General features: G+C 44.6%; 3 protein-coding genes and 1 long non-coding RNA gene across 5 annotated transcripts; 1 reads left to right on the top strand and 3 right to left on the bottom strand.

Moving 5' to 3' along the window:
- Positions 1 to 141: 141 nt before the first annotated feature.
- LOC105829090 (putative RNA-binding protein Luc7-like 1) lies at positions 142 to 7,650 on the bottom strand. The gene is made up of 5 exons (XM_012667742.3): positions 7,469 to 7,650; positions 7,176 to 7,270; positions 1,732 to 1,830; positions 774 to 1,552; positions 142 to 623 (listed from the first exon to the last, which is right to left on the bottom strand). Exons 1-5 carry the CDS (start codon positions 7,623 to 7,625, stop codon positions 545 to 547), a joined length of 1,209 nt encoding a protein of 402 aa, XP_012523196.1. The 5' UTR covers positions 7,626 to 7,650; the 3' UTR covers positions 142 to 544.
- A 923-nt stretch (positions 7,651 to 8,573) lies between these two features.
- On the top strand, positions 8,574 to 17,080 carry LOC105829088 (neuronal PAS domain-containing protein 4). Its single transcript, XM_012667739.3, has 9 exons — positions 8,574 to 9,490; positions 9,971 to 10,152; positions 13,128 to 13,189; positions 13,308 to 13,397; positions 13,484 to 13,660; positions 13,738 to 13,922; positions 14,008 to 14,114; positions 14,213 to 14,366; positions 14,491 to 17,080. The coding sequence occupies exons 1-9, from the start codon at positions 9,480 to 9,482 to the stop codon at positions 15,596 to 15,598; spliced, it is 2,076 nt and encodes a 691-aa protein (XP_012523193.3). The 5' UTR covers positions 8,574 to 9,479; the 3' UTR covers positions 15,599 to 17,080.
- On the bottom strand, positions 12,990 to 14,313 carry LOC118647949. The gene is made up of 2 exons (XR_004965095.1): positions 14,172 to 14,313; positions 12,990 to 14,094 (listed from the first exon to the last, which is right to left on the bottom strand). It is a non-coding gene; the product is annotated as an uncharacterized LOC118647949 (long non-coding RNA).
- LOC105830034 (muscarinic acetylcholine receptor DM1) lies at positions 16,657 to 25,343 on the bottom strand. 2 transcript variants are annotated; one of them, XM_012669158.3, is made up of 5 exons: positions 24,247 to 25,343; positions 23,337 to 23,619; positions 22,652 to 22,778; positions 21,992 to 22,297; positions 16,657 to 21,832 (listed from the first exon to the last, which is right to left on the bottom strand). In XM_012669158.3, exons 1-5 carry the CDS (start codon positions 24,716 to 24,718, stop codon positions 21,143 to 21,145), a joined length of 1,878 nt encoding a protein of 625 aa, XP_012524612.2. In that variant the 5' UTR covers positions 24,719 to 25,343; the 3' UTR covers positions 16,657 to 21,142. The 2 variants fall into 2 exon arrangements, with proteins under 2 accessions (XP_012524612.2, XP_036149940.1); XM_036294047.1 differs by having other exon boundaries at positions 23,340 to 23,619.
- Between the last annotated feature and the right edge of the window lie 1,891 nt (positions 25,344 to 27,234).

Here is a 27,234-nt window from a genome sequence, read left to right as displayed (position 1 = left end):
AAAAAATCGAAGAGAATTTCGTTACCTTGTTACACCAAGATTAATTTTTTTGCAATTTAATGTTTCTTTCTACAATAGAGGTTTGACTTAATCGGATGTATTCTGTGCAAGCTGGAGAATGATATAGAACCAAGTGCATTATTTAGGCTACTATTATTTATTATTGTATATGATCAAATATGTTAAACATGTAACAACTGTCAATACAAGTTGTACTTAATCTATTCTTATTTACAGTAGATTAAAACTATTTTAAAAGCCAAAAAAAGATTACACATGTAGATTAGATCTAAAACGAAATTTAAGACATACTTTAGTAGGAATAGATTTGACATAAATAGCATGTCGCATTAACATATCGATTGGGTGACAAGTAATGTACAAAGATTATGTCAAAATGTATCGCATTTGCTGTAGCGCATTATCGGCGCAAATGCATTCCGCGTGCGCGCGCGAATTGGTGTTACATATTACACGTTACGAAAGTGCGCGTGAGTGGAAGGAAAAAGAAACATTTGAGCATAGTCCTTATACATCTTGTCTCTTATCTCTTACGGTCGTTAGATCCGCTACGGCGAGAACGAGATCGACGGCTGTGGCTGCCACTGCGAGAACGTTTTGATCTGAAACAAGAAAAAAAAACAGGATTGTGAATACGTTCGCGCTTTGAAAATTTCAATACTTTTTCTTTTAATTTGCTCAGATTTGAAAGAGGAACAGTGATCTACTCATTTTCAACTCGCTACGGTCAGAAAGATATGAACTCTACAAACCTTCTTCCACGACTGCGACTGCGAGATCGTGACTTTCTCCTACCGCTGTCCCTGCGTTCCCGGTCCCGGTCGCGTTCGCGGTCGCGCTCGCGATCGCGGTCACGATCGCGATCGCGATCACGGTCGCGGTCACGGTCACGGTCGCGATCGCGATCGCGGTCACGGTCGCGGTCTCGATCGCGGTCACGGTCACGGTCCCGATCTCTGTCGCGGTCGCGGTCTCTGTAGCCCAAGTTCCCGCGACTCCTCTCCCTATCGCGGTCTTTGTCGCGGTCCTCCCTGTCTCTGTCCCGTCTTCTGTCGAGCATAGACTCGCGCTTCTCCTTGCGCCTCTCCTCGACGGTCTTTTGAAGCTCGGCGAGCTTCTCGCGGATTTTGATGAAGCCGAGATGCAGCTTCCCACCGAAGTGATCCGCCAATCGTCTGTCATTGTCATGTATTCCGAGATAGGCGCTGCACACCTCGCACACTCTCAGCTTCTGTTGCTGGTAACTTGACGCCGGCATACTGTTTCGATACTCCTGCTCCGCTTCGTTCTTCTTTTTGCGCAGCTCGTCGATCTCGCCCATCAGTTTCATCGACTCCTCGACAAAGCCCTCCTCGCCGAGCTGCTCGGCCTTGGCTAGTTTCTTACCAATCTCCTCGGCGAGCACGTGGACGTTGTTCGCCTTCGCCGCCACTTCCGCGCTCAGCTCCTCTTGCGTCTCCGCCAGTCGCTGCTTGGCTTGCTCCGTACGACGGTCGCAGTCGGCGATGAAGTTTTGAAGATGCTCCATCGCCTGGAAATGCAAACAAAGATAAAAGTGAAAATTTCAATTGAAACTTCCCAAATGCAAATTGACGAACGATCGTTGCGTTTAATCGAAAAAAAGATTCGTAATAACTGTGTTGTACAATTATAAAGAATAATGTTATTATAATTTTAATATAATTTTAATGTGATAAGATTAATACTCACATCAATGTCGTAGAAGTGATCCTTCTTCTTTTGCGCGGCCTCGTAGTCAGCCCGTAGGGCCAAGTCGTGAATCTGGGGGCATTCTCCCAGGTCCATGCGCTACGATTTACAAATCAAATCATGATTAGATTTACGATCCCTCCGAATGTACGCAGGCCTTATCGATTCTATGCGTTATACGCGAGTTTAGAGACCCTTCCCAACATTGCGTAATTTACGTGATATATACTTCTTACTTGAATACAAAGAATATAACGTACTTGGTCGCGGCGCCGCGACTGGAAAAATACCACGAAACAATAATAATCTGGAGAGAGACAAGAGATGATAACGACAAAAATTCTGAGTTTTTACGTCGTCTGTATCCTTAGGATAAGACGGTCCGATAGGTTCATCTTTTTCTTATCATTATTACTTTTTTTTTTCGTACTTTTCGTTTTCTCTTTACGTGAACTCACGTGAAACGTGAGCTCGTCTTCCTGCACGCGCGGGCTAGGATAGAATACAATAATGAAGCGATCGAGAGATCGTCAGGCGATCTAGCATCGCGTTGTAAAAGTAGAAATGCAGTTTGTACAGATAAATAGTTTAGTTGTTTTCACTTACAGGGTGGCAACAGTTTCTCCGCCTGACACGAGAATGCGATGGCAATGAAGCTATAATCAGCACACACCTTAAGTTTCATAATGTTCACTTTTTTCTACGAAAGAGAACTTACAGCCTATAATGATTTAATATACTATTTTACGTACGGCACGAATCGTGTCTTACGTGTTGGCTGCTAAACGAATTTTTAGAAAAAAAAAACGGATTCAATACGTACACATCCAATGTGGTTGACGGAAATTTTTCTAATGGAACTGCCGCTCGCTTGTCGTACTAATCCGCCTAATCACACGTCTCTCTGCATCATGCCACCTCTCTCATATTTTCTCTTGCCGAGACTCGTTTGGATGTTGCAAATTGCCAAAGGTATTAATAAATACTCGCGCAAACACGGAGAATATATTTCTCAAGAATCTTCTCACACGATTGCGTTTAAGACTCCAAAATTAAAAAAAAAAATTTACGTTAGTCTTAAAAAAAGTCTAAAAGTCTATTGATTCGGAATCGACACAAGGATCGAGCGTAAAAATGTGTTATTGCCTCGTTTTTGCGAACTCTTAAAATTGAAATAAAGGGAGAGTCCTCCCCGCGAAGAATTAACGAACAGCGAGCGAACGTATGATACATCGTAGGTAACTTGGCAATTCGCAAATCTTTTACTTACAGATCACTGCTTCATTTCCTGCACCCATACTTCCACAGGATGATATATATTTTTCTCACACACATTCTCAAAGTAAACTTCTCATTCCTACCTGCCGTAAACGGCATTATTAGTAAGAAGCGACATTAAGACATCGTCTCATGAATCAGCATGACGCTACTCACCGATTCACTGTTTACACACAGGCCTTTTCGGGGGAGGGTCTGGGAATTTATTCTTTCGGCACATTACTCAGCCTCACCACCGTGCGGAAAACCGGTAGAGGGGCTGAAGTAACCGCCCGCCCTTACTCGTCTCTCGTATCGAATTAATATGTATAATATATATATGGAAATATATATTTAGATATAGATATAGATATGCATATATGTATGTATATCTAGCGCTTGAATTATGGTAAAGGTAAATCAAATTGTAGATGTAATACGTACGTCCTCTTCTCGTTTTCAGTACTTACAGTAACGCGCGTGTGAGAGTGACAAGTACAACACGGACATATGAGCGGACAATACTCGCAACAATATTGTACAATGGATCTGATTGGAATTGCTTTTTCCAGAGACTCTGGAAATAGAACTGTAGTTACGTTGACATTAGTGGATTTGCGTATCAGCATACCTCTCGTTCGAGCGATTGCCCCGTTAGTATTTTTTGTGTTTTTAAACGTCTCTTTTTTAATTTTCTATCTTTTTTGCTCTTTAATATCGTTTTACATTAATTCTCATTAATTGTATCGCGAGACCTTCAGGAGTGTTTGCTATCTCCCATCCTTACGTTTCAACATATATTTCACAACATAATATAAATTTAATTCGATCTGAAATAACCTTTTTTATATTTTAATGAAATGTTACGTTTTAAAAGTGTTAGGTTTCTTAATGCTTATTAAGTATTAGAAAATGAAATTGTTAGTAAGTCGGTCTTTATATTTGCCAGTTCTACCGGAATTTGAATCTGAATGCAATTTAGGTTGATCGAGGATCAAGGCGGCACTGAGAACAAAATGAAGTATATTCCTTCGCATCTTCCTTATTCAGGTTGTGTACTCGCAGAGAATCTAATTAAAATCTTGAGGCGAAATGAAAGCGAGGGACACGGAAGATGGAAGTGAATAAATGACGTCGTTTATTTTGAGAAAGAGAGAGAGAGAGAGAGAGAGAGAGAGAATAAATTAAAGATAATAAATCCATTCAAGATAAAATTAATTACTAACTTTAGACTCTCCCTATTTTCGTAGGGAATAGAGAGAGTTGTTCCATAAATTCAATATAAGAAAACTTAGCATCAACTAATGCTAGGGACAGGTCCTCACATGAGATCTGCGCATATACGCGCGGATTATACTTATGCAAAATAAATTCCGATATCTGCAGATGACATTGAGAATTGACTGATTAAAGATTAAAAATCAACTCCGCTTGGAGCGAACGCTGGCATTTCCCGAGTAAAGAAACTTTCCTACGTTAGCAGCTGTCTGAGAGACGCACACAGAGAGATAAACAGATGGAAAAAGTGAAAGGGAAGAAAGGGAGAGAGAAGGGGGAGAAAAGCACGTAGTGAAGTAGAACTTTTAAAATGTCTGTCACGCGAAATATAATAGGATTGTAATATAGAAACAACTTGACATTATTATTCGATGAAGAGGCAACGTTTATACATATATCGGGGACATCGATCCGACTATAAAACGTGGCACAAGGAATCGAGGGGTGGTTCAGGCAGCCATGTGTAGGAAAATGAGAGAAAGAGAGAGAGAGAGAGGGGGGGGGGGTGGATAAGGAAAGAGAGATAGCAAACATCCCTGTGACCAATTCGCACAAGATGACACTGAAATGCGCGAAGCTGTACTAGAATCATTACAAGTCATATAGTTCGCTCATGTATTATTAACCGTGCTGTAACTGATAAAAGTGTTGCTCGATCGACCGCATATATGCAGGACGTGCGATTGCGTCTTCATCTTAAAGTCATCACCACAGTCACCTGTGCTGCCTGACATCACTGCGATAGGGATTGCAGTATATTTTCAGTACATGTTAGATATTATTTTATATATATACATGGATTCATAACGCGGCGTTCTGGGGGAAGGAACAGCCAAGACTGTGCTCCGCAGCTTGTAAAAAAAAAAAAAAAAAAAAAAAAAACTGAATTAACCGAATGCGACATTCTCCGCGCAGGCCGCGCAAAGCGTGTTGGCTGTTCCAAGCCCAAGGATCTAACGTATGTACGATTGAAATATGTTTGCCCCGTGTTGCACTTCGATGGTGATCCAGTGTGAATTGATCGTAATCAATTCCCTGAGGTACATGTGTCGGAAATAAATAACACGAAACGCCCCTTTCCCTCCGACGCCTATCCCTTATTTTATATAAATTCGCATGTTAAGTCGTACAAAGGACGTTCTTACGATCTATGGATACTTAACGCCTATGTGTGGTACTGAACACACCGATTGGCACAGGTGAAAAGGAAAAAGCGCTAGCAAATGGAACATCGGCGAAATCTATCTCAATGTATGTACTGATCTGCCTATTCTAAATTCGTCTAAGTTCTACGAGCGAATAATAACTCGCGAAAAAAAATGCGTAAATGTTCTTCTGCTTCTATATTCGAGACAGCCAATCAATATTCTACATACATTCTCCTACTTGAGTTTAAAAAAGAATGTACATACCTATGTATCAGAGATGTGCAAAGATTCTTTTCATTTTATCGAATCAAATTGTATCGTTTATACACAATTTTGGATTATATGTATGTATATATATATATATATATATATATATATATATATAATCAAATTAGAAAGTCATTTTTAATATAATTTTAGAAAATTGTCAATATATATTGTTTGTATTCGAATCTCTTAGATTTGTGAATACAATTTGGAATCTTATGTTACCTGAATTCGATTTGATTTTCAATTCCTACTTAGAATAGTCGCACATCTCTATTATAATGCAAAGGAATATTTTAATTGTGTAAAATATGTGTGTTGTGTGTGTGTGTGTGTGTGTGTGTGTGTGTATGTGTGTGTGTGTGTGTGTGTGAGACACGGTATCAAACAAGTCGGGATGCATACGAGTTTACGACCATGGCCGTAAAGTGAAGTACAGACGCGATTTACCATTATCAATTTGTGGCCCTTTATACACTTAAAATAGATTTGAGTATGGTCTGACTCAGTGGATGGCAAGAGCACGCATTCAGAAAAAATGAGGCAAATTAGTGATAGATGACGTAACGAATAAATTTCAATTCTTTATTGGACCGTAACATGTGTACCAAAAGATCGTATATTAAATTTCAAAACCTTGTTTAAAAAAAATTAGATTGTTCTTATTTTATTTCTCAGCAACAATATTTATATTTGAATGCAAATATAGATATTTAAAAAGCAATTAAAAATTATACATATATACATAGTAATTAAATATTTAAAAAAGTATTTGAACTATTCAATACATTGTAGAAGAATATTATAAAGAATTATTTCATATACTATATTCAATACTGTCCTCACTATCAATATGTATTAATACAATAAAGTTATTTCTGTTAAGAAATAATAAAACACATTATATCATTTTATTTTTTAGTATCACATACACTTTAATTTGTTAAGATACAATTGAAAGTAAGGATTGAAAATTGGAATTGAAAAAATTTTGCTATTGTCCCTATTTTTGCATTCACATTATCGTTGCAGACTAATTTTACAGTTAATAATACTACATGGAATAGAAAGGGAACGAAAATGATTAACTCATCATTGACGGGTTTCAGATTCGATACTGACCCTCACTTCGTATGCCTCATATTAAGAGAGTTTGATTGGAAAATTAAAGGTTGTGAGTGTGAAGGAAATGATGACAATCCATTTGAGGAACCTATAAGATAGATAACGTATCAACTAGAAAATGGAGCAATACATCGTGCAATGTAAACAAAAGTAAACAAAATAATAAAACAAACCCATAAAGAATGTAAAATATAACTTTTTCTCCTTACGTAGGGATTGAAAAATATCGGCAAAAATCTGTATGTTGTGTCTGTGTGCATGTATGTGTGTGTGTAATATATATACAGGGTGCATTAATTTTCTGCGCATAGTGCCAACGGTGTGTCATTCGTGTTTGGATCCGCTGATTTAAAGAGTAATTATACTCACCGTCGACGAGAGGATTTCATGGGGGCAGCAGGCCAGCAAAAAACTCTTGCAGACCTTCGAGTCGGAGTATTTCACTTGAAATTTGTTATTTTCACCTGGAAAAGCAAGTCGAGAGTTATCAATGTTGGATAATCGCTTCGACTCGTCAGGCAGACGAGTTGTATATCGATGGGTAGGGTGCTACATTGTTAACAAGTATGGCCGCGGTATCTCGAGTTTTACAACCTGCACACCACGGTCCCTGCGACTACGGTCACTCACGCGAACCGCGAAAAACGAGAAAACGTATGTACCATTTCGTCCTGTGCCCATTAACTGGTCGAGCATAGCTCGCATTTGATCGTGCGCCGTCATTTTCCTCGTGCACGTCGTTGCGTACAACCTCTCAAAAGGTACACAGAGCTCAAGTAAACCAACCGTGCGGCCACGCCATCCGTCCAGATCTCGCATCCACACACACGCAGACGCGCACGTCGTCTCCCGTGGCAGCTGATCGCCGCGACATCACACGGTAAACGCAGACTGCGCCGTGTTTCAGCGCGACGGGTGTTCGACGATCCGATTGGTCGTTCCGCGTGGGATTTCTGGACGGCGCGTCTCGTCCCGGCCAATACGATCGTTCGGCGAGCGCGATGTAGTTGCCGCGAAGCCTCCGCCTTTCGATTGGTCGATCGATAGGGAATTGTGCGGGCGATTTATCGAATTGTGCGAGCGACGCGTCCACCATTTTGTCGGCAGAAGGGCACAAAAGAAAACTTTTTATGAATATTGTGCAGATAGATGCTATACGACTCGATCGTGATCATTTAAACGCGATCGTATCAATTTTGTCACGCATATTGTAATATCTTGTTGAAGTACTTGAAATGAAAATTTATTCCCAAAAGAGACAAGAAACGTTTCTTTCATATTCCATTTTTCTTGTTATTTCATATACAAAAATGTGCTTCTTATATAATAAAATTAAAAATTTGTTATATAAAAATTGATAATGATTAAAGAGATTTATAATTCGTTTAAGATTTTGATAATCGATAAAGAGAGGAGAGAGCGCGTCGGGATTTATGCCGACAAAGTTCCAACGGTATTTAAACCAGGGGGTGCTCGACGTTGGAGTGCAATGACCGACGGCCCCCCTCGAGAGTTTAAATCAAATTATACACTTCCGTGTGCAATATCCGACATTGAAACTTATCCACACTTTCACGACTGTTATGGTCAAAACATTATCGGAAGATACAAATTTTTTTAATTATAAGATCTTTGTGTAAAAATTATCAATTAAAAATTTTTGGATTTTAAAGTAAATTTCCTTCATTTTTCTTGTATTTAAGTATAAAATTATGATATCAATTAAAGTGTTTTTTAAATAATTTAACAACACTTTTTACAAGCATATATATTGTTAGTAATTTGTACATACAAAAAGATGTTGCTAAAGTATCTAAGATTTGAAAATAATTTTAATAAAACTATTAAAATAATTACGTTGGACATTCAAAACTGATATTAGAATGTCAAAACTTTACAGCATTGCTCATCATGCTTCAACGTTCTTTAAAATTATTTTGATAGGCCAACAAAATTATTTTTGGATTTGTATATCTAGCCAAATTTTTATAGATACCTCAGCAACGCCGTTCTATTCATGTAGTTCTTAACGACGGTAATGCGGCCAATGTTCTCGTTTGTCCTTTCATTATTCGAGTAAGGCGTATTGCATAATAATTTCCGAAAATTTCTCAAGCCGAGCCGAGCCGAACCGAGCGACAGTCGCGGGCCGCTCGCAGAAACCGCGCATGCAGAGAAGAGAGACGGTGCAACCGGTAGCGAAGGTGGTGGCGACGATGGTGGCGGTGGTAAAGGTACCAGGACTCCGCGCTCTCGATCGTGACCCGAGAGAGCGAGCGAGCGAATGCAGCGAGCAAACGTGAAAGCAAGATCGAGGGATTAACCGACGTGGAGGAGGTGAAGGCGGAGGAGGAGGAGAGACCTCGGTACCGCGAGCGAGGCGAAAGCGAGAGGAGGACGGAGAAGCGGCGAAGACGAAATAGTAGGTGGATGAAGAGGAGGTGATGGCGGTGAAGGAGGAGATGAAGGAGGAGGAGGTGGTGGCGGCGGCGACGTTGGTGGTGGTAGGAGAACCAGCCTCCGCCAGTCCATCCACGTGTTCAGTGTAGTTGCGCGTTATGACCCGGATGTTAGATCGTAGCCGCAGTTTCGCGAGAACCTGCCGACCCGGATGTCCCCCCCGCTCGTTGACGACCAGTGATCGACCACTGATGTCTTCCTGGCCACCGAAATATGTTCAATCGGTAAGTTACGCCCGGTGGTCCAGCACCCCCCGCTCCCCCCCTCGTCATCGTCGCTGGAGTTGTCGCTCTCTGTACTTCGACGAGGATCACCGATTCCTTTAAATACACAATATAACGCGCTAAAGATTATTCCGAATTTTTATATTCTTCGACTATATGAGACCAGGTAAAAACGATGATGTTAATCACAAGAAATTGAAAGGAGAACCTATTTGATTCTCTCCGAGTCAATTTGGGGGTGAGTTTAGTCTCCCTTCCCCCGACCGTTGCGGAAGACTCGGGGCTGCGTCCTCGCCGAAGTACGAAATGTCCATGCGATGATTCCGGAACGTCCAAGTGGACAGTGGGTGGCCACCGGCGACTTTCGCGAGAAAACGACACCGGGAACGAATGCGCGACGCGTCGTACGGCGCGATACGCACGTGCGTACCGCACGCGCGTGCCGCGGCAAATGACGGTAACGTCAGCGTGTGCTTGAAGGATAGATGCGAGCAAGTCTACGAAAGGCGCCAGCAAACTTCGAAGGGACCTGATAAACGCCGAAATCGCGAATCTACGTGACTTACTGCCGTTACCGCCCTCGACACGCCAGAGGCTTTCCCAGCTGCAGCTTATGGCCTTGGTCTGCGTGTTCCTGCGAAAAGCCAACTACTTTCAGCAAGGTACGACGAACCGCGAGAGAGCTTGTCCACGCCTTTAAATCTTTAAAGAAAATCTCGCCTCTGTGTTCAACAGGTTTTAAATACATTAATAAGTTAAATATTAGACCGACGAAAATATTTAACATAAAAGTATATATAAAGAAATATTAAGCGCGAGAGTTATTATTCAGTACCAAGCACTGGCTGCGGACCGATATAGGCAATTTCATCTTTACTTAAACAAAAGAAGTTAAAATATTCAACTCAAAAGCGATACTTATTTCCGAAACTCTTTAAAGTTCTAAAGAATGGAAAATACGGAGGCAACAGCCAACTGTTGAATGCGATTTTTTTTTTGCGATTCTTTATTTTTTTAATACGCGTAAAAGACAGTTATTAACGTTGAATATTGAATGCGTTTTGCTGTATCGATAATAATAAACAAGGATTAGATTCAATTAAATATTAAGCGGTAGACGTAAATATTTCAGGATAACTATTATTGTCGAGAACTGTTTAGTTATTCAAGAGGCTTGCCTGCGTTCAATATCGGGAAAATTGCGATATGATACGCGCGTCGCGGCGTCACACCGGGTTACAACTTGTTACTCCATAAAATAAAGAACGGCGATAAAGCGCGTCCATCGGCGTATCGCGATTACTATATCTTTACAGTAATTCGCATCCATCGGCCGAGACTTCAATGCCGGCAAGCGCTCGTGCCATGCAATTCCCCGCGTTTGTACTCTGATATTTCGAGCGAGCGCATTGATACTCGGCGCATACTGGCGTTCCCGAGTATGTAATGATCGGGCATACGTTGTAGAGACCATCAGACACGCCAAGTTGATGTTATTGTTGCTTAAGGATTATCAATAAGTTCCCTTCGTATGTGAAGACACACGAATTTTTAAGCTTTACGAGAAATTTCCGATTTAAATACATAACCATATGTAACGCAATAAATCTTGCAATCATCGTTGATACAACATTGTCTTCTTTTTTTTTTTTTTTAAACAAATATGCACAAAAAAGAGAGAGAAGTTAAAAAAAATTAAAATTTACTTTAAATGAAGATTCTTTTATATCAGTGATGAGGTCTGAGGAAATTTACTATTAATTTCTAAGAACTAATTGATGAAAAACACTTAAGAAACTTTTGATAATTAAAATATTGACTTAAAAATGGGAATAAAAAAAATTTTGTCGATACATTTGATGTTTTATAATTTTGATATTGGTCTATCTTGACGAGAATAAAGCGTCGCTTCGTAGCGGGTAACAAGAAAACATGTAAGAGCAAAGTCCAAATGTTAAAGTCCGATTCTGAATTTTATCTATCCAATACGACAAGCGTTATTATCATTAATCAAGGATTCCTCGATTGTTCTTGTGTTATCGATCAAACGCTCTCAATTCCCCGAATTGTGTTTGCCGAATTTGGAAGAATTCTCGATCTCCCATCGCCTCGTCGGCCGTAATCGGCTGGTGACCCGCGCGGACGACCCGCGCAAAGGAGAATTTCTATTCGGTTGCGGGAGTAAGCCGGGTAACCCGGCTGTAAGCTTCTCGTAGACACAGGGAGAGAAACGGTGGGGAACGCGCGGTATCCCGATGGGTACCAACAACGAGAGAGAGGCGAGGCGAGGCGAGGCGAGGCGAGGGCGAGCGCAAAGCAAAGCGAAGCGAAGCGATGCAAGAAGGCAAGATCGGCCGGCGCGCGTTCAAACTCAGCGGAGTCTAAGCGCGAGTTCCGGGTGATCCGCTGACCTGTCGGCCTTTGCAACAACACTCTCACGCTCCTGTAACCCACACTCCTCCTCCCCGCATCGCGTCCCCCCTCTCACTCTGTCTCTCTTTCTCTCTTTCTCTCCCTCTCTCCCGCTCTCTCCCTATCGTACCTCGCCGCAGCTTCCCTTCCTCTCTCTCGCGTTCTTCTTCGCCGTTCTCCTCCCCGTTCCCCTTGGTCCCCCATCCTTCCCCTTTCTAACCGTTCCTCTTTCTCTTTCTCTCCCTCTCTCCCTCCCTCTCTCTCTCTCTCTCTCTCTCGTACTCATTGTCTCGTGGTATCGGATACTATAGTCTGATGTAGCGCCGTTAGTAAACGCTGCCGTGCTGCATTAGCATACGCATTTTTCCTTATCCTTCTCTTTCTCTCCTTCGTCTCGCGCGAGGCATACCTTTTTCCCCTTTTACTTTTTCGGGGAAGCCCCGTGCGAAGAGGGTGGCGAGCGGGCAATCGCGTGAAAAAGTCCGAGATTGAAACGGCTCTCTCTCCCTCTCTCTTTCTCTCTCTCTCTCTCTCTCTCTCTCTCTCTCTCTCTCTCTCTCTCTCTCTCTCTCTCTCTCTCTCTCTCTCGGTTTGTTGGAAGACCGCGCGCGTGCCCCGAGACTATCGCACGTGATTACTCGAGACACAATGAGACGTAAGAACAGTGAAGAACGAGGCGAATCGATATATGCGATTTTAAAAAATCCAAGATAAGAGGGATACAATTAAAGAATTGTACATTCGAAAGACATCGAATTTAATTAACATTCTGACGGAGGGCGACATTCTGATGACCTCGGATGGATGATACTTTCCAACTGATTGCGCTCCGCTATTCTTCTATCAGCCTTCCAGCTGTTTTCTTCCAGAGTTTTCTCAGATTCGTATTTAGAAATTCTAGAACACTGATCAGGAATGCGGCTAAAAGAAATAGCTTTTTTTTTATAGTTTGCGATAGACGAGCTTATCAAGTTTCACACATACATTTCCATAAAATGCGTTGCATAAAATAAAAATAAAGATTTTAGCCTATCGCACTCTTGCTGACAATAAACCTACATATATTTACGTATATATTGATAGCGAATTTTTTTTTTGCTAGACGCAATATGTTTTGTTCCTTCAACAAATATTATAATAAAACATATCTATAGCATTTATTTGTTCTTTTAAACATCATTTTTTAACTCGGCAACCTTGATTTTTTTTATTTCTTTCATTTCAGCATTGAAAAACTGCCCGCCCGAGTCCTCAAATATTCCAACGCCCAATATTGGATTCTCAAAAGTAATTATTTTAAATCCATTTGTATTAATTGCTTATTATTATTTTTACGCGTGATTATGTTTTTTACACTTGCCGTTTATCATAAATCTTCGGGATACAAACCATGCCTCTTTTCCAGGCAATGTCTGGCTTTATTATGATGATGACACAGCAGGGAAAATTATTATATATATCAGAAAATGCGGCAGATTATCTCGGGCATTCTATGGTACAGTAATTTTACAAAAATATAACGTAAATAATAATCGTCTTCGTGAATGTATCGCGAATTGTGATAAGACGAGAGATTTTCAGGAGGATTTGCTTATTCACGGGGACAGCGTGTACGATGTGATCGACAAGCAGGATCACATGGTCGTGCAAAATCAGTTATCCCGTAACAGTCCCATACCCAGCGACAGGAGACTGTTCCTTTGTCGAATCAATGTGTCGAGGAATTCTCGGAGACAGCTGCGGTTTGGCGATCAAAAGGTGATTAAAAGCTGACGATTAGCTTCGAGATGTTATTCACGCAGATACCGCGCATTATTCGCTTCTAATTGCCGCAGGTAATTCTCGTGGAGGGTCACTTCCTGCCGTTCGTTCCCGTCTGCAATCGCAACGAGTTTGTCTTCCTGGCGTCCTGCACCCCGGTAGTCCTGCCGGAGACGCGAGAGAGCATCGTCCAGGGCGCGACGAATATCTTCACGACGATTCACTCGATGGACATGAAGTACCTGCACATCGACAAAACGTAACGTATAATTCGCCGATACTAAGTTCAGAAAAGTTAAATTGTTTCCAATGTCCTGTTTTCCTGGAGATTTCTTCTTTCGCAGTGCGGAAAGTCATCTGGAATATACGCGCGCCGAGCTGATCAACGTGTCGTGGTACAATCTACTTCACTGGGACTCTATAAGGACTGCCTATTGCAAGCATCAAACTGGTAAGTACGAAGGGCTTTCGCAAAGCACGACTGCTTTAAACAAATTTTACATGATACCTCTTTCTATTCTAAATTGCTGTCTCTTAATTTGATTTTAGTCATCCAGTCCGATCAGGAGCGATCTACCACCGCTCTGTTAAAGCTACAAAGTCGCTCCGGGAGGTGGTTTTGGGTTCATTGCGTGCTGCAAGTCAAGGACACCTCCGACGAATGTCAGCATCCTATAATCGTTTGCACGAATCAAGTACTCACGTATGTGTCCACGAGTATTTCATCGTTTTTAGTTAAATTAAACAAAATGTAACAAAATTGTATACTTATCTAATTAATACCGAAAACAGTTTTGATCACATCGCGCGACATACAATGATTACAGCGACAAGGAGGCAGAAGTGATGCGATCCAGTTCATGGCTGTACCAGTACTCGTCTCAGACGAAATTCACGTACGGGCTCTGCCCCAGCGGTCAAGGTCGCGGCACCGTTTATCCCTCCTCGGGAGGGATCGCTACTAATCAAGCCCAGGAATACGTTCGAACATATTCCAACGACACCGACCCCCAGCTTTCGCCGTCGCTTCATTCGGACCGATCCGAGACGGAGTCGCACGGTGCCACAAAGATCGCGCAATCGACGGATTATCCTAGCAGGCGTCTTCTGCGGGACGACGCGGAGCCGGTGGACATGTCGATAAGCGGCGCGGAGCAGCAGCACGAGGTCAGGGGCGTCCAGGGCAGCACGATCTCCGGTCAGCATCAGCAGCATGGCCTGGATGCCGATGCGGTCAGGTATCACCACAAGCAGTACCACAAAAGCTCGTTGCATCTGGCCGGTTATCGGGCGAAATTCGCGCAGTGCCACGGCACGCAGTACACCAGCAGCTGTGTGGACGTGTTGTCGGTACCCGGTACCAAGTATTACCTTACTGACCTCGACCGGGACTACTGCTGCGGTGCTGCGGAACGAAGCGGTCTGTTGCTGCACAAGCGGTTGCCGACGAAGGCGTTGCTCGCGCCGCCGACCTCGATCGCCACCGTGGCGGCCGAACCACCGCCGCCCGATGCCGCCGCCGCCGCCATCACCACCACCACCACCACCACCGCCGCCGCCGCCACCACTCCCTTGGAGAACTGGGGCAGCAGCCCGGCGTGGTCGGACGCGCTGCAGAGGGTGCCAGACGTGGTGCACCAGGAACTGAGCCCGTACATTACCACGCCAACCACGCCGGTTAACACGCCCGACTCGGATACGCTCGGACACTCGGAGGCGCCTATTTTCAACTTCGACTGGGCCGGCACCGAGCAACATGTACCAAACCTGAAGATCACCTTCCATCGCGGCAGCATCGCAACTACCGTCGCCAATCATCCCGCCACCCAGCCAACTAGGAAGCAGCATCAGGACGCGGTGCAGCCCATCACGCTACAGTTACCACGTAGGAAGGGACAGTCCACGGAAAATGACGGCAAAGACTTCCCGAAATGAGCTAGGAAATACGTATACGAGTCCAAGAAAGACCGTAAAAGTTTAGGGGACAGTAAAAGAGTACAAGAATAGGGAAGACCTATAGTTTTCTACCTACAGCTTTCTTTCTATAGTAAAAGCATAGGAAGCGTCAGAGACCAGTTAGTTTGTTTTTGTAATAAAAAGTAAAATTTATGTAAGAAACTAGAAAAAAAATTAGAGATGAAAGTAGAGAGAGAGTAGTATGTATGGGGCAAGGCGGAAATGTGTGCGACTGTGTGCGACTTACAATTAGATCAAGAGAATGCGAACATAAAGAGAAGGAAAATTCGGAACTTACGTACATCTCTTTGTCACAGACAACGGAGTATATTCTTCCAAATTCTATCGGTATCGCGTTACACAATTTTCTACACGCTCTCGTTCGTCTTCTCTCCCCTTTCTTTTTTTCTTTTTTTTCCTCTTCCATCTTATCACATCTCTCCTGTCTCTTTGGCATCTTATAAGTTTTACTCTCGAATCGTAAATTCTTCATTAATATAAAACACGTATATAAACATAGACTGATTACATCGGTGTTTACAATAATCTACGATTAAAAAAAGTCGTACATCATTTCGTTTATCTCCGGTATACGCTTTTATGCGAGAACATTCGTTTTGAGATAAATAGCACGCATCGTACGCGTATATATTCCAAGTGTATATATATTTATATTACATATATTACATACATAATATCGTGTGTATATTATATATGTAATATATATATTACATATATTATATATATAACTATGTATGAATGTGCAGTGTCGTAAGAGGGTACCCAGGTACATGCGCTATATATGTTTGAGATTTCCTTTGAAAATACCTAAATCTTACGTTTAACACACGATCGTGAAATATATTCGCTTTGTACATTTCAACGCATTCGACGAAGGAAAGTTTCTCTCTTTTTCTTCCTCTTCTTTGGCACAACGTGCGCGTTACATTACGTCTCGACGTGATGTACTACAAAGGAAACAGGTAAATAAAGAGAGGCAGTTAATCGTTTATAGCAGTAGCAGCAGCTTCAATCAGTTTTTTTTTTTTTCGTCCAGAGTCGTGTTTCAGCATTATTATCCCCACGTCGACACCACGGTCACCGCATTGTTGGCCAGAAATCGACCGCGCGTAAGCTCCACGTGCAATTCAATCGCGATTCCAACGCGTTCTTCGTTTGCATTATGCGCTTACGGATCTTTTATCGTGAATATCGAAATAAATAAATCCGCAGAATGTATCGTTTCTAATGCGAAGCCGAACTTTGAGGACATGTGTTCCCGATGCTGGAACAAATGAATAAAGTGTTTGCGTAAGAGCGAAGATGGGAAAATGCTTTCTCACGGACCCTGAGTAACGTTTTCTCTTCCGAACTGGAGCCCCTCGGACGTGACGATAGTTTCTAGAATATATCCGCAAAGTTATATCTTTTTTTTTTCTGACGCTCCTTTTCGAAAAAAAACGCGAATTTTCATGCAGCCATACCACTCACTTCTCTATTTAAAATACCGCGAGTATCCTTGCCGTACTAATCACGCCACATTAATTAAGTCTTACACTTTAACGTTTACTTTCCGTGAAATGTATAATGTACAATTTTGTAAAACTTCCTTTGGCTCGAGAAAGTAAAAGGAATCCTTCGATACCTATATCAATCCCCCTCCAATTCGTCTAAATAAATTTTCATCATTTGACACGCTCTCCTTTTTCTTAAAATTCCACGCGCAGTCTCCCTGAATATATGTCAAACCTTTAAATTCTTTATTCTATGTGCATCAAAATATCGAAATATGAAATTTCCAAGTCTTTCAAAAAGTCTCGAACTCATCCCCGTTTTTCAGTGCTCGCACTCGCGGCATCGCGAATTTGACGAAAAAGCGCTGTAAGCCTAGAAGCTCTCGCCTCGAGAGACGCCTCTGTGTCTTCATTGTCCCTCGACACACCTTTCGCGTTATTACGAAGAAATACAAGCGCAACGAAAACGTCGGACGTCATTGTATCACCCGTCCCGTTCGCGTTTTTTACCGTCGCACTTTAGAAACGACGCGATTCGTCAGCAGTCGTTCGCGTCGTGCAGGATCGAATCGCGCACGAGATCGACTATAAAGGTAAAAAAATATCACGAGTCTTACGTTATTCCCTTTCCCCGTATATTCGGCGGCGCTCAAAAATGCCAGAAAACGCGAGAGATTATACGGATATACATCTTCCCCCCCCCTTTTTTTTTAGATTTTCTCTTATTTTTTTACTTTTACTGCTTTCACGTGACATTCCGTATTGCCCCCTTCGCTAAAGATTTACGGCTAACAAACGATAATTATATGCTTACAATATCTTAATTATTATCGGGAGATCTTCCTCGAGATTCTTCAACACATCTATTGGGAGGATGAATGCCTTTAAATTTGTATTATAAAACATCTCGACGTTGCCTTAACGTCGCATCTCGGGGTAACAGAGAAATATATCGCGTACAAGTTTATCAGTGTAATCGCTCGCGTAACGGTTCTCCAAATCGATCAGCGCGAATCCTCGTATCAAAAGGTATATACCCGAATATAATGGATCGAAATGAATCGGTTAATTGTACTCGGTCAATTATAATATATCGCTGCCGAAATATATACGTAGTAATACTACCGTCGCGGCCCATACCCTGGATGTACCTAGGTTCGTTCGCGATCGACGTTTCAACGTCGTCGAGCCCGTCCTTCCTCGCCGATCTACACGTACGGGAGCCGAGAGGAGCCTCGCGATCTCCTCTCGCTCGTGGGTGACCGAGAGGAGGACGCGTGACTTCCTCCGCTGGACCGACTGGCTCATCATCGCCCCATCCCCTCCCCCGTAGAATGCATCCCCGCGAGTACGTACTAACATCCGCGACACTGCACCGTGTATATATGTGTATGCTGATCGCGCGAGAGTGCGTGTTTAGTGTGCGTGGGTATTTTGTACAAGGTACAAACGCACGCGCGCCGACGACGCGTACATACATAGGAACGTCGCTGCCGTTTCTTCTTTCGAGCGGCGATTATGTTTCTTGCTTCGAGTGGCGGCGGGTGAACGATACGCGAAGCACAAGAGCATTCTCGGGGGCGTTCTCCCCCTCCCCCACTCGGGAGTTTATCCCGGGAGAAGAGCACTTCCGCGCCAAGTGGAAATTAGCCGGAGAATCAGCTTAGAATGCTTAGATGATTCGAGATTCTTTGGCGTTCGCGTGAACATGACCCGTGGAAACGAAAAAGAAGAAGAAGCTATCTCAAAGTATCCGCGGTATACACTTGTGTAATGTAAAATATTGCGTTCTCCTGCTATATGTAATACTAAAAATTGCGAGATGCGCGAGACATTTAATTGGATGATGCGGTCGTCAGAATGGAAAAATGGAGAGCTCGCAGTCTTGAGGTCGCTATAGGCACGTCGGCGCGCGTACGGTTGACTTTGATTACTTTTACGAGCCTTCGATCGCTAAAGTCGTATATCGCTCGACACAGTGCTCTTACTTTATCTGTTTAGTTTATTTAATCTGCTTTTTTTTCCAACTATATATATTTCATCGGTATCTCAATAGTATCGAGAATGCGCTACGACATTTCCTCCCTTTCGCTCCGCCTCGTATTCTCTCTATCTCTCCTCTACCTCTCATACGTCGTATAATCTTGGTATAATCTCTTAAAGCTTCGTTTGGCACGTATAATTAGAATGTTATTTTAGTTTTACGGAAGAATTCGATTTAGCGTTAAATCTCTCCTCCTTCCACCTCTTCTTCCTCCTCCTCCCTCTCTCTCTCTCTCTCTTTCTTTTATTTTTCCTAATCGTTAATTATCCTCCCGTACCCCGCTGGCCGTTCCAGCTCCCATCATCGAATTCCCCTTTCCCACCTCCTTCCCCTCGCCTCAACCCTCAGCATTATTACATTTAAACACATTCATTTACAGTTTTACACTTCGCTACGTCGTAAAATTTACATCGAATTTTTGCATCGCGCGATTCCGCGCGGTGTACAGAAGATTATCGTTATCCTTTTCGATATTTCTTTCTTCTTTTTACTTAAGTAGGTTCTTGTGCGACTTAGCTTTTTTCCCCTCGTCTAATCTCCCCGTTGCTACTCGCCATCGCCGCCGCCGCCGCCGCCGCCGCTTCCTTTTTCCTTCTTCCTCCGGAAAAGAAGCTGTCCCCGGAAGCAACGCTTTTGCCACGACGACGACGACGGCGATGATGACGATCGCATCGGGAAAGGGGAAAGTACCGGTGCACCTCGGTGCAATCCGACACGCAATGTAATTCCGAACTCGCGCGACTCGCGTAGGTGCGCGCGAATATTCGGAGAGATATTTTATAAACATTATATATTCATGGCAGTATCCACGTCGCGATTTTATATTTCTCTGCGAAGGAAGCTCGGAGACCGGGGCTGCGTGCGTCTTGACTAGTTGTGTTTCGACGGCCGGCACGCGCTTCTTCCGACACGATTTTCCCTCGGTTTCCGCGATGGCGCAACATCCCGCGTCGATTTTCATTGGAAAGATTCGGGGTAATAGTTGAGAACCCGCGGTTGCCCCGCGACTCAAAAAAGCTAACGCTCAAGAACCACTGGCCTCGTTAAATATTCACGCGTCTCGATATAGACGATCGATATCAGTGCCGTCGAATTTCGCGACATTATCCGCGAGAATATTATGAACAAACAAATCTTCAGGTTCTCACGCGAGGGTGTGGGGGGGACTCGTTCACGTCGCCCGGTGTCACGTCGTTAACCCCCCGACAAGGGTATACTAGGATTCGCGATTAATTCTTTTTATGCATTAATGGACCCCAATGCGATTAAAGAGTGATACAATTATGTTCGAGAAAGAGAGAGCGTTAAACCCTGACGTTACGCCGGGGGATAACCAAGTTAGTCGCGCAATTACTGACTGATTAATAGAATTTCCCCTGAAAAATGCGCGCGATCAGTCGGGGCGCGCGGAAATAACGCGGTCGTCGAGGGGTTAATCTCTCGTCATTCGAGTGCGACGTTTCGATCCTGGAAGAACCCCTCAGAAGGAAACCCATCTTTCTTCACATCGGGCGACGCGCGCGGTTCAAACGACCGGATGTATGTAACCGTAACGATGAGCGACATCGTTAGGAACTGAGTGGCTTGGCTTTCGCGAGAGCCAAACCCGTTTGCGGCAGTCGCCGGTCTCCTCGCTTCCGTTTCTTCGCGCGCTCTGAGAAACGCGTAAAACGGAGGAAAAGTAAACGGCGATATAACAATAATAATAGCAATGAGAATAATAATAATACAGCGTTGCTCTGGTATATGCATGCGTGTATGTGTGTGTGTGTGTGTGTGTGTGTGTGCACGCGCGCGCTCGCGAGCGCGCGCGTGGTCGTTGACTCCCAATTCTGTGGTGTGCTGATATCGGAAGCGTGGGAGGAGGAGTAGAGAGAGGCTGCTGCTGCTGCTGCTGCTGCTCCTCCTTCTCCTCCCCGATGCAAAAGGGTCAAAGTGGCGCACGTAATCGTCGGGTTACTGATATCATCCCCGGTCGACCGGCGCATTGCCGCGGTTCCTGCTGTGCCACTTACACTTGAGAATCCTCACGTAGGTTCTGCGGAAAGCCGCGTTGCACAGCGCGTAACACATCGGGTTCACAGTACTGTTGATGTAACAAAGATAATAAAAAAAGTCCCAGAGCTCCTGGGGTATGTACCACGAGCAGGCGGTGATGGACTTGAGGAGTACCAGGATGTTGTACGGAGTCCACGTGATGATGAACGCGGCCAGGATCGCCGAGAGCGTCTTCGCTGCCTTCCGGTCGGCCTTCTTCTCCTGCAGCTTCTTCTTCTTCTTGTTCTGCTGCTTGTTCAGGATGCCCTTGCCCGCCGTCAGCGTCTTTGGGATGTTCTTCGCGTTCAATGGTATCCTGATGTCCGGCATCTGCGACGGCCTCCTCGTCACCGTCGACGGGCTCGACACGGACCCGCTGCCACCGAGACGGAAGAGCCTGCTGGCAGCAACGCTGCCGCCGCCGCCGCCGCCGCCGCCACCACCACCACCGCCACCACCGCCGCTGATGCCGCCGCCGATGCCACCGCCGTCGTCCTCGCTGTCCTCCATCATGCTGTGCAACTGAATCGACACGGACTCGTCATGGATCATCTTTATGCTCGGCGTCTCGCTATATTTCCCACCGTTGCTCGGCAATTTGATCAAAATCGTATAAACCTGCAAGTGCAGGAGATGCGCGCGTAACATTCATCTTCAGTTAACTTGATCGCTTAAATAATAATATAATAATTTTAATGACTCAACGCTAGTAATTCCAATGATATTTCTTCCTTGAGTCACTTTCCAACTATTAAGGTTAATGGAATCGTCACGTACGGAATCGCTGGAGATAGTCCTGAGGGACGGCTCGATCTGCCGCGTCGGCCTTTTGTACTCGTGCTGCACCACCGACTTGTCCAGGGCGATCCCCGCGGCCTGTATCGCGCTGAGCGAGGGACACCGCGATACCGTGCTGGGAAGCGGCGTCTCGGCCGACAGTGGCGTGAGCGTGTCCTCGTAGCCGACTCCGGTGCGGCTGCTCTCCGGCCCGGCGATCTCCTCGTCGTCGTCCTCGTCCTCCCGGCCGCTGTGCCACCACGCGATGCACCACATCTTCAGCCAGGTCCAAGAGAACGGCCTGTGCTGCACGCCCGAGAGGCGAAAATACGGATAAGATCGCAGTCACGGAACGATAGTCGCGATCTATGGACCGAGATTGCGTCCGCAAACGTAACTTTGCGTCATACCGTAATATCGAGTCCTCGCCGATTTTCTTCTCGAATCGACAGTGAACGTGCAGGGAGACGCGAGACGAAATTTACACGACAATAACGATTATTTATCCGGAATTGTGCGAGTCGTACGAGTGCAAAGTTTCAATGTTCAATTAACATTCGAAGAAACGGGAAGGAAAAACGTGCGCGCAAAGTTATTCCCGCTGGTACAATCGCGTTGTACATACGAGCTCGTCGCACCGCTCACAATCGTGTTACTTACGCTCTTGTATTGCGGGTAATGCTTATCAATGTAGGAAACGGCGATGTGCGTGGCGTGCGAAACGTCGTCGGCGGTGCTCGACTCGCTTCGCTGTCTTCTGCTCTCCTCCATGTCTAAAGCCTCGTCGCTACAAAAAAAAAAAATATGACGATAAGGACGTCGAACCGCACCTGGGTCTTTCGAGCCCGCGACATTCGCGAAATGCGCGACTGCTCGCGTTATCGAAAGGAGCATCTCGACGTTGCGAATAAGTTAAAACAAATAAAACTTTAAACAGATTAAGTTTAAACAAATGGAAAATACTCAAACAACGAGATCCGTAATCTCGAAAAATATTTGATAAGAAAAAGGGCGACACGCGAGCAAACGTTAAAGAATAACAGGGAGAATCAAAATAACCATTCAGTACGATTTAATATCAAAAGGAGGAAACACAAGTATATGTTTAAAATAATACGTAAAGATGAAAATAATACGTAAAGAAGAAATCAATTAATTAATTTAATTTCAATCGGCAATTCACTGGTGCATCTGTGCTCTAAGAAATCGAGGGGAGGGCTGATCTTCCAAACGGGACAATGTGTTACCATCTCTCTTTCTCTCTTGTGCAGGGGTTGCGTTTTTTTTTTTTGGTGCCGTGCTGACGACAAGTTCAGAGGGAGAAACAATTGAAAGCGTTAGTTACCACCTCGAGTTGCTGCGCTTGCTCGCGTCTTGCTTGCCGGCCTGCAAGTTGGGCAGGTCCTTTTGACGTTTCTTCGTCTCCTTCCAGATTCGCAAGTAGAGGAATATCATTATTATGACAGGAACATAAAACGCGGCGATGGCCGTGCCGAAGGTGATGTAATGGTTCGTCTCGATGAATTGGATGTAGCACGCGGTCTTCGGCACGGTCCTTTGACCCTCGATGTACGGCCACGCGTAGATCCAGGGTGGCCAAAGAATCAGCGATATACCCCAAGCGGATCCTGTAACGATCCGAGCGTCGTCTCTCCATTCTTTTCCAACGAACGCATGACTATTTGTCGCGGATATTTATTTTAATATTAATTTAGAATTATCAGTTAATGTGACAAGTGTTTGACAGACGCTTCGGTGGTCGAATTAGTTAAGACACTCGTCACAGAATGTACAGGAGGATTTGAATGCAATATTTTAAGATTTATAGCAATATAATTAAAAATCCTTTTTAACATCAGTGTAATATAATTGATTAATTATTAATTTGTATTGTGACATTATTGATTTGGTTCAATTTAAGAATTCCATTTCAAGACTGAAAGTAACGGCATACAATTTAAACAACTGGAAAATATGTATGTATATAAAATCATGTAAGAAATACGATATGTCCGTCGGCCTTCTCTCGATTTTAATTGCGTTATACATGTCACATCTTTATATATTAATAACTGTTAATTTAAACATATCGAAATATTATAAGCCTATAGTGTAAATTGTTTACTCGACAGTATAATAAATTTATTGGATCTAATCTTTCAAAATTGGAGCACTTTGAAAATCGCAAATTAAAAAAAAAATTAAAAAAAACAATTATTTTTTTGGAGATAATGGACACATTATTTGGTACTCACCGATCATGACGGCGGCTTTGAAAGTGGTCCTCTTGGCCCGATAGGTGAGCGGGCGCGTGACGGAAAAGTATCTGTCGAAGCTAATGATGAGCAGATTGAGGACCGACGCGTTGCTCGCGAGATAGTCGAGGGCAAGCCACGTGTCGCACACGTGGGGCCCGAGCGGCCAGTAACCGAGCACCGTGTACAACGTGAAGAGGGGCATGGAGATTAGGCCGATCGCAAAGTCGGCCACCGCCAGGCTGAAGAGGAAATAGTTGGAGATCGTCTGCAGCTGCTTGTCGATTTTGAACGATATCATGACCATAATGTTGCCGATGACCGTGGTGAGACTGAGGAGGACGGCGATCACCACTATCAACACACGTTCCCATACCGCGTATTGATGAGGCTCACCGCCGCAATCGAGACCGTTGCTCGAGACGTTGTAGCTGTCATTGCCGGGTATCTCCACCATCGGAGTAACGTTCATGTCTGACGGACTATCTCTTTTATCCTCTCCCTGTCTCTTCTCTCTCTCTCTCTCTCTCTTCTCTCCTTTTTCTCTTGCTTTCTTCTTCTTCTCTCTTTAATTGGAAAGTCGTCCCGGAGCCGTATCTATCTATCCCAGTTCGGTCCGCGTTACCGGTTCGCGCGGGCGATCGCGCGTCCTCTGATTCTCTCGCAAACGGATAGGCCCCGGAGCTCTCGGCGCGAATCCCGATCCTCGGGGCACCACCGCCGGTCGTCCCGCAAAGCCCGCCTCACCCTCGCCGCCCGACCACTCGCGGCCGCGTACCCCTTTACCATGCGCGCGGCAGGTACAGAGCAGCCGACGCGGGAGCGCGCGTTCGCCCACGCGGCCTTGCGCGCGCACGTACGCTCGCCCGCACGCACGCACGCACGCACGTACGCACGCACGCACGTACGCGCGAACGCGCGAACGCCACGCTTCTCACGGTATTCCTCGTACTCCTCGCCGACCACCGGGATTCGGCGAATGGCACCACCCTCACCAAGACCGATCGCTACCGTCGCGATCTCTTCTCCTCTCTCCTTCCTCCCCCTCCTCCTCGTTCTCGTTCTCGTCCTCGTCCTCGTCGTCGTCGTTCTCGTCTTCTTCTTCTTCTTCCTTTTCCTCCTCCCCCTCCTCCTCCTCCTCCTCCTCCTCCTCCTCCTCCTCCTCCGCCTCCTCGTCCACCGCCTCCGTCGTCGTGCTCTCGCTAGGTGAAAGGTAGTGTCAACTACATCCCACGTTTGCTCCTCTCGGCGGAGACATCGAGTCTACGAGCAAAGACAGAGAGAGCGGATATACCGGAAAAATCGTGAAATCAAAATTTGTTAGCATAGCAAGATTAATGGGATCGCGTATCAACGATCGAGATCGATCTATACTTTGTCGTCGCGGTGTATTCGGGATATTTTGTTTCTTCCGATATATTATTTATTTCGTTTCACGTTCGCCGCGTCAAGCAAACGTCGAATTTTAGGAGCTGTAAGAGACATAGAAACGAATACGCCTCTATGCGATGATAAATAAAGCAATTCGAGACGTAAACTAGTCTTTTTTCTATAAAAAAATATAAAAAGATATAAAAAATATAATCCATGCAACCCCGGATTAATTCTCCTGGCGTCGAGACGCATCTATCCCCTCACTCGGTGCAAACGCCCGCGTCATGTTTCGCGAGACGCACGACCCGCCTTAATCCCTCGCCACCGGAGAGACACTTTAGTGGCGTAATAAGGAAGAAAAAAGCCCGACGAAAAAGAAAAGGGAGAGAAAGTTCTTTTGTCATACTTCGGTGCGGCACGGAGACTTACAACCCCCGAACCGTAAAAGGCGCAACCGAAATGCCGCGGGGCTTCTACTGCCGTTTCCGTTGCCGGATCCGCGCGAGAGATCTTGCACTTTCTCCCCTTTTATTTCTTTCCCTCGTAACCGCTACTTCGTCTTTAAGCAGCCACTTATTCGCCACTCACGCGTGAAACTGCAAACGACGAGTCGCGCGCGCGCGCGCAACCCCCGAACGGCCTAAATGTGTCTTAAACGTATCAAGCGTTCGCACTTCCGGTTCCGGAGTACACGCGACTCTAATGGGCTTACATTCCCCCCGATTCCCTCGTGCGTGTGTCAGCTTACGTGTACAATCTACGTCGCCGCTTATCGAACTCGAGAGCGAAAACGGATTATCGATCATCGGACAGTTGACCCCCTTTTTTCCGGTAACGCTCGATCTCCCGAATCTCAAGATATTCCATAGAACTATTTACCGCATCCCTTGTACGTCGTTCACGCGAATTAGAAGATGTCGCGGGGCCCGAAGTTTCGAACTTGTTATCGCCTCGGAATCACAATTCGATCGCGTTTTCCTCCTCGCACGCGTCTCGTCGGTGCCAACTCGCGAACGGACGGACGGCACGGCGGCGCTCCAATTACAGACGTATTTCACTGTTCGCTTAAGCGCCCGTTGCTCCGGCCTTGATGCGCGCAGGAAATTTTGCGAGTATGTCACGGAATTAGGTCTATCTGTGCGGCGGAGCATCCGAAATGCCATCGCAAAGCGTGGAATAAGGTAATTTGTACAATTAAGCGGCACTTGTAGCGCAGTCGGTTGAAACGTAGCGACGGCGAATAAAATGCTCTCGCGAATTAATAAATAATTTTACGTTACTCCTGGGACGTTTCAGTGATCGGTAAAAGAAACTTGAGAAACTGTATTTGCGATTAGATTAATTTCGTTTCGCTTTCGCGAGAACGTTTCGAGGGTAGCTCTCCTCACGATCGGAAGGCAAGGGCCGCTTGCGAATTAAGCTTCGGAGATGAGAATCAGTAAGCAAAGCTCATCCTTAATTTAATTTCGGATGGATTTTACTGTAATAAAACGGTCTTGCGGCTTTAAAGTTTAACTATAAAAGCGATTCAAATATTCCTCGAAAATTGCGCCTTCTGATTCTCTCAGTCGAAAACGGACGGTCCTGCCGATCGAGGGGTATTTTCGAAAGAAT

The sequence above is a fragment of the Monomorium pharaonis genome, chromosome 11, assembly GCF_013373865.1.
Source record: "Monomorium pharaonis isolate MP-MQ-018 chromosome 11, ASM1337386v2, whole genome shotgun sequence".
NCBI classification, from domain to species: domain Eukaryota; kingdom Metazoa; phylum Arthropoda; class Insecta; order Hymenoptera; family Formicidae; genus Monomorium; species Monomorium pharaonis.
Note: the sequence above shows the minus strand (reverse complement) of the source record. Positions and strands in the feature narration are given on the sequence as shown.